The sequence below is a fragment of the Rhagoletis zephyria genome, unplaced genomic scaffold (assembly GCF_001687245.7).
Source record: "Rhagoletis zephyria isolate East Lansing unplaced genomic scaffold, Rhagoletis_zephyria_1.1 Rzeph_scaffold_03253, whole genome shotgun sequence".
In the NCBI taxonomy this organism is placed as follows: Eukaryota; Metazoa; Arthropoda; class Insecta; order Diptera; family Tephritidae; genus Rhagoletis; species Rhagoletis zephyria.
Genome location: NW_016160336.1, coordinates 1 through 7837, shown reverse-complemented (window position 1 = coordinate 7837; position 7837 = coordinate 1). Strand labels below are relative to the sequence as shown.

The 7837-nt window shown below is 34.9% G+C and overlaps 1 protein-coding gene across 3 annotated transcripts in view; it reads right to left on the bottom strand.

Annotated features, from left to right (window-relative positions):
* fdl (beta acetylhexosaminidase fused lobes) overlaps nt 1-4632 on the bottom strand; it is a 9062-nt gene extending 4430 nt beyond the window's left edge. For 2 of the 3 annotated variants that reach the window (XR_001848406.1, XM_017623570.1), the window contains exons 1-4: nt 4612-4632; nt 1921-2103; nt 1098-1834; nt 127-862 (exon numbers count right to left, since the gene is read on the bottom strand). Coding sequence is in view for 2 of the 3 variants with exons in the window: in XM_017623570.1 (XP_017479059.1) it covers nt 127-862; nt 1098-1834; nt 1921-2103; nt 4612-4616 (1661 nt within the window). In the remaining variant the exon portion in view is untranslated. Of the gene's footprint in view, nt 1-126; nt 863-1097; nt 1835-1920; nt 2104-2323; nt 2344-4611 lie in introns of those variants that run through there. The other variant, XM_017623572.1, reaches the window with a different exon arrangement.
* Nucleotides 4633-7837: the final 3205 nt, after the last annotated feature.

Below are 7837 nucleotides of genomic sequence, written 5' to 3'. Positions count from 1 at the left end.
GGTTCTACATTGTTGTTGGCTATTTTCAGTCTACAATTAATAAAAAATAAAATATTAGAAAAAAAGGTAGGTGCCACAGTTTCTCGCGCAGGTAAATATTATTGCTTAACATATGTATGTACTTACCGTGCCAACGCATTGAGCATAAAATCACACCACAAACCACGCAAATCTGTGTCATTGAAGTACTGTCCCCAGCACTCTAGATTCACCTCATCGCCGCCAAGGTGAAAATAATCTGTCGGACCGGTAGCATTCAATAGCTCCTCATAGAGGCGCTGCAGTACCAGGTAGGTGTTATTATTTTTAGGATTCAGTTGCCCACAAGGCGGTTCACCACAATAGAAACTCCAAGGCTGTTGATTTATACATAAACTCAGTTCGCCGAGGCCACGTTTCGGTCCCCATTCCCAACCGTTACCAGCGTGCGCAGGCGCATCGATTTCAGGCAACACCTGTACGCCATGTAGTCGGGCAAATGCCGCCACATCGCGCACATCCTCAGGTGTGTAGGTTTCATGCTCGGAGTAGGCGCCATGAGCCGCCATCTCTGGGAAATATTTGGACACATAAGGAAAACTTTGCGTATCGGTTATGTGCCAATGAAAGCGATTAAGTTTCGCATGTGACATGCCGACGATGGTACGTTTAATGGCCTCAACTGAGAAATAGTGCCGTGAAGTATCCAACATAAGGCCGCGATAGCGAAATCTTGGTGTGTCAATAATAATAGCCTTTGATAGTATGCGTAAAAGATTGTCTTCGTCGTCGTACCAAATCAATTGCTGTAGCGTGGATAAGGCGTGTCGGGCGCCAAAGAATGAGTTTGCTGTGATGTGGACGTTAATGGTGCGACGCTCATCTGGAAGTTTAAAGGCGGTTGTTAGTTAGAAGGTGAGTAAAATTTTAGGAAAAGAAGATTGCTACAAAATAAAACTAGTAATCGTATGGGAAGGTGAAGGTCACCCCATGACTGTAATTTATACGATGAAGATGATATAGCTCTTAAGGAGCTACGTATATTATACGTCTTGGTGGATTTAAAAAAAATTAAAATTTTAATCTTTAATAACGAAACTAAAATTACAGTCACTTACGTGCAACGGAAAGCTTATAACTCTCATCGGTGTCCAAGCTTAGATTTATTTCGCCAGATTTATGCACTTCCACCTGCACCAGCAGCGTATCAATGTCACAGTGGCGACGGGTGTTGAAAACATTACTCAAAATCGCCGCTGGTGCCATATTTTCACCCAAACTATTGCCCAACGAACGACCAATATCGACATGTCGCCTCGCGCGCTGATGATGGAATGCGACTGCCGCCAGCTGCTCACTGCCACCACCGACAGCAACATCATCAACTATGTCTCGCCGCGCACGTTTATGACGTTGCTGCTGTTGTGGTCTCTCCGGACTTTGAGATCGCACGCCAGTATTAGCATCAGTAGCCGAATCCCGGCCACCAGTACCGCCACCACCGCCGCCGCCGCCGCCCGCGCCATCTGAGCTTTCATCTGCACCGGGTAGTCGTTGTATGCGACGCAGATCGCTTAGGAAATAAGCAAACGCTTGCTTAAATTGCGTTTCGACAACGCTGTGCGGTGTATCCATGCGCAGTTGCACATCTTCCATGGTGAATTTCAATGACACTGAACTAATGGCAGTTTTTATAGTTGGATGCGGCCAAATATTGACTTCGCCGCAAGTCATGGCACACGTCATGAAGGGTATGCGACGATCGGTGGAAACGCCACCACCATCTTTGGTGGGATACGAATGTCGTACGCAACGCTCGTTCTCACACTTGTATGTCCAGAGCTTTTCGTCAGGACTGCAGGTAAGAGAAAATGGAGAAAAGAGAGTGAGAGATACAATTTTAATTACAGGAAGGTATGTATGTAGATAACTGTAACTCACATTGGCGGTCGCTTGTTAACATCAGCTCGGCGTTTCATCGACTTCTCCACTATGAAGGCTTGCGGTTTTATGCCATCTTGATTCCAATATAAAACCATTAGTATGAATACCGTTGCCGTCAGCAGCATGAGCAATACGCGACGCAATGACACAGTTAAGGCCATTTTCAGCATGTGACGAAACCTGGAAGAGAATGAAGTTGGATTAGGTTTTTTTTTTTTTTTTTTTTAGAGAGAACAATGCGTTTATCTTATTTACTAAATAAAATAAATGTGAAAACATTTTATCGATCGCTTAAATTTCCGTTATTTGAGTCTTGAAAATTGGACATAAATAATAATTTGAATATAGTTTGTGATGTTAACTAAAATAAAATTAATCCTCTTTTTAATGCACTTTGCACCAGAAGTTGAGTTTAAAATCTTGGTGGTGCTTTGCTGCGTCTTTAACGACGGTGACAATCAGGGCACATGAATTATGTGAATGGGATGAAAAGTAGATATAAACACACATAATTAGCCAACAAGAAGAGGTAGAACAAAACGGCGAAATTCACTACACAGACACTTTTCTGAATAGCAATGGAAAACGTATCTACGCCGTACACCGTATAGAATGTGGCAATCATTATTCACGCCTTACATGCTTTTTTGAAAATAATAATATATAATTATGCGTAAATATGTAAACAAGTGCACATAAGCGAAATTACAAATATGTAAAGACATCTGCTTATTAGGGTGACCCACCAAATAAAAAGAAATTTGAGTTTCTCGCAACCGCTGTAAAAATGGGCAAGTGAAAGTTTGAAGGCTTTGAACTATGAAATTCGAGAAAATAACGTGTATCTAGTAAAAACTTAAAGAATAAATCAGCGATCAGACGAATTGTACATTTGTAAAGATTTGTATATTTTTGCAGCCACAGCTCAACAAAAAGTTTCCATGCAACCCCACTTTGTAACTGCCAAAATGTACAGAACCAAAAGTGAGAGGTTTTAGCAGCCAAAGGCGAAACAATTACAAAATTCAACCCTAAGTTTCAATGAAATGGCAGCTCCGGCACACAGAAAAAAAAAAAACATTCCTAAAAACTTTAAGACAGTCCTAAAACAGGAAAATTTCCCATGAATAACTTCGAAAAGTCTTGAATAAGGCAAGAAACATTTCGAAAAATATTAAAAGGCTACGAAAACCCCTTACGAATCTTAAAATTCGCTAAAATCCCGAAAAATTATAATTATGCATACGAAAAAAAAATTATAAAAGATTACAAAAAATCGTCTTTAAAATAGCAAAAAAATAGCTTTTAAAAAAATTATAAAAAATTAAAAAAAATCATCTTTAAAATAGCAAAAAAATAGCTTCTAAATTTTAATGTTTATTTTTTTAGACAAACGTATGTAGTAGGAGCAAAACTGTGGTATAAAAAATGTATTAAAGATAAAAAACCTGTTTAAACAAACATTTTCTTTTACCTATTTTTTAAATTTTTTAATTCTTTTATTTTGTTTCTTTTTTTGAAAATAAATCGTTTTAAACAATAATAATTGTTTAATATATTTCTTTTCCAATTTTTTTTTAAGGCCTCGGAAGGTTCCGTAAAAACCACGAAAAATTATCAGGATTAATTTCATATTTTTAGCGGTTATTTTCTATTACACAAATTTCAGAAAAATTTTTTATTTTTTTTTTTGTGTCGAGTCCCGAAAACAGACGAAAAATTGGGTTTGGTCAGGAAGCTGTACGGAAAGTTGTCAAAAAATCTTGGAAAATCCTGAACAGCCTCGAAACAGAATCCAGGAAATTTCAAAAAGTCTCCAACAATTACGAAATAAGCTTAAAATGCAAATATAGTTATCACTAATTAAGTAAATTTCAGACGAAAATCGAAATGTGCCGAACAAAACAGGAAAACTCTCACAAAATCCCGCATGGGCCCCAAAGCTTGCGAAAAGTTCAGAGCGAATCTTAAACAAAATCTCGGCAAGTCACAAAGCTAGAATAGTGTCCAAAAATATCGAAAAAACATTACGAATCATTCAAAGTTTTACCAATACTTAAACATTAAAAAACGTAATTTAACGATAATTTTCTACTAAAAAAATATCATTAAAAAAAATGCTTTTAACTTCGCCCTAAAAATAAAACGCAAGTTACTAATATTGCACACAATATTAAAACCCATTAGCTACAAATTTTTAAAGAATGTTAGAGAATACTCATAGTAATACTTTCGAGAAAACATTACGGTATTCAATCAACTTTTTCTCGGTATTCATATCAAAACTTTTAACGTTATAGGTATTATAGTGTTTTCTATACAATTCTATATCCATGTCTTATCGCTATCGATATGATACTGATATTTTTATCGTAATCGATATTGTAATAATTTGTATGTGGTTAATGTAGTTATCGATACAGTTACCTTTTCGACATTTGTATAGCTATCGATAAGTATCGTTATCGTTATCATACACATATTACATATTGTCATCGTTATCGAAATTTTCATCATTATCGATGATGATATTTTCATCATTATCGTTCTATGTAGTCCAGCCCTTAACAAAATTTTTGAATATCATCGCTGTGATACAATATAAACATAAACTTCAGAGATAAAATTAACTAAAAATAATAAAAACTTTTAGATGCCGCGCATATTTTATAGGCTTCAGCGTCTTACCCCATATTTCACGGACTTTTACACAGGTTTTCACTATTTAAAGTAATTTGTATTTCAGACCGAAATTTTTTAAACTAGAAAACGTTTTCGGCTGTGCAAACTATGTAGAGCGCGCTGTAAAATTTTTAACAAAGTTCAATACAAAAATTCGGAGCTCAAGTAAAAACTTTGGCAAAACATTGAATTCAGCAGGCTTATTGAAACACTTTTATTTTCACTGTTTTTTAAATGATTTTAGCCAAACACAAGGTTCTTTGTAGCAAAAAACAACAAAAGCGTCTATTCAACCAGACACACAAATCTTTGACATTTCTGGCGTTGCGTTTGTCTGCCACCAAAAAACACGCGGCTGCAAACATTTCACTCGATTGCCACTACTACACTTAACACCCACCGCATTCGAACAAAAAAGGCAACAACAACTACTAGATAATAAAAAACAACACTTTAGTAGCCATTTAAAGTCAAAAGTATACAATGAAGGATATTCTCTGCTGTTTTTTTCTTTTCTTTAACAAACGCATATTCACTTCATCATCCATCAGCTCCACTAGCGCGCACTATTCCATGTGTTTCGAGTGAGTCCTTGCCGCTGATTGTGTGGCACGAACGAGTGCGCGCCTAAGTTAACTTTGTTTTACACCATCGACCCAACGGCAGCGGCAACGGCAGCGTCAGCACAACGATGCCAGTCAGTGCTTGTCAGACATCGCGTGTAACAAAATTACTAGCACGCCAAAACACCAAATAGCTGGCATATTCATTCACACATACAAATGTACCAAATGCTAAAATACGAGCGCAATTCAAAAACAACTAAATAAAAAAAAAAAAATCGAACAAGTGTGAGAGTCAAAAGGCCAAATACATGCATACAACCAAGTGCCGTGTGTGAAAGGCCAAATGGAATTTGAAGCAAAAAACAAAAAAAAAGAGGCTCGCAGGCGCAATTGAAAGTTTTAATGGGGCACGAAGTGTGGAATGTTGCCACAGGCGCTCTAAAACACCAGTAACAGGCTATCAGAAAGGCAGAACCAAATGCCAATAGCATCAGCTAAAAAGCCACACACACAAGAATGTTGACGCGCTGTGATTGTACATACATATGTATGTGTCTATGCAGTTTTCAATGGCGGTGAGTGTCAGTAGTAGAGGAGTTTAGTCACTTTTACTACAGTTTGTCCACACGTACTAATGATGTTGCTGTTGTTAAAACGCTCATTTGACAAAGCTAGTGCAGAGATACTTCTTCTATGAGGGGTATTCACCAAATTGATCAAGTAACCTGGCAGTCGGGCAGAAGAGCAGATGAGCTCAAGCAACAACTTTGACACTATTCGTTGATATGAGCTAATCAGCCCATTTGCCCGAATGTCAGGTCACTTGCACAATTTGGTGAATAACCTATTGATAAATATTTAGAACACAACCGAGCAAATCAATTTCGGAAAGAGCATTCGCTTTGTAAAAGTTTTTCGATTTTACGTCCTTGAGCTAGAAGATTCAATGATTAACATTAATCTTCATATCGACGCCTCCAAACCATACTACGCTAAGTCTGGCAAGGTCTAAGGTTTGGAGGCGTCGATATTATCTACTAATTCAATGCATTTGAATATCGTTATCTTTAACCTTTAATCTTTAATCTCAATCTCAGCCTTTACTTTAACCTTATTCTCATCATCCTTCTCACCGTCATCTTTATTCATCTCTTTATACTTATCCTTACTTTTTTCTTTATCTTTATATCCGTATTCTCTTGTCCTAATCCTTTTACCCTTGTCCTCATTACTCATTTTACTATCCTCCTTATACTTTAATCACAATGCTCTTATCATTATCCTTATTCTTATTTTTATCCTTACCCAAAATGTATCCATATAAGGACAATATGTTTTTATCCTTATCCGCATTTTTATTTTTGTCGTTATATTTATTCCTATTCTTATTTGTAACTTTATATATATTTATGTCTTTTTATCATCCTTATTTTTAACCTAATTCAAATTCTTAGTTTTGTCCTTACCTAAATATGTTTTATGCTTAATTCTATTTTTACCATATTTATGCATACTCAAAATTTCCTTTCCTTCATATTTATTTTTCTTTTAGTCCTAATCTTTAACTTTATCTATATCCACAGATTTATCTTCACTTTTGTTTAATCCTTATTATTTTTCCATGCGTATCCTTATTTTCATTTTTCATTATTTATTTTTCCTTATTATCATTTTTGTTATCCTTATCCTTTGCTATCCTTATACTCATGTATATCCATATTCGTATTTTTATTCTTATCCTTGCTTTTAGTTTGATTTTTATCCTTATACTTATCTTAATTCTAACCTTTGCTTTTATCCTCATGCTTCTTTTGATCCTTGTCATTATATTTTCCTAATCCATTTATATCCTGCTTTTTATACCTATCTTTACTTTTATCCTTAACCTTACTTTGAACCTCATTCTTAACTCATTCTTTTGTCATTGTTTTTATCCGTATCCTTATTTTTATTTTTATCCTTATTCAAATTCTCATTTTTGTCCTTATCAATATTTTTTTCTTATCCCAATTTTTATTTTAACCTTTATATTTATCATTATCTACATTTTAATTTTGATCTTAATTTTTCTTTTAGTCCTAACCTTAATCCTTAGTCCTTAATCTTATTCTTAATATATTCTAATCCTTTTTCCATCCCTATCATTATTTTCATGATTACAATTATTTTTATCCTTATCCTTTGTTATCCTTATCCTTATTTATATTCATATTCGTATTTTTATATTTATCCTTGTTTTTGTGCTTATCCCCCTCTTTATCCTTATCCTTATTTTTATCCTTATTCATGTATTTATTTTTTTCATTACTATTCTTATATTTATTTTTATCCACATTTGTATCCTTGTGTTTATCCATATCCCTCCTCTTACTTAATTCTTAATATTTACCTATCTTTGTTTTTATCCTTATTATTATTTTTATCCTTATCCTCAATTTTATCCTTATACTAATTTTTGTACTTGTCCTTATTTTTATCCTTATCCCAGATGGTATCCCTATTCTTACAAATGTATACACATATAGAGCTATGTCCATATTTATTATACTTATGTTTATACCAAAATTTCGACTAAAAAGGAATCGCCGTACAATACAGAAAGTGCTACATACATACGTACATACATACATATGTACATATGCACGTTTCTCATGTAAGTAGTTAAA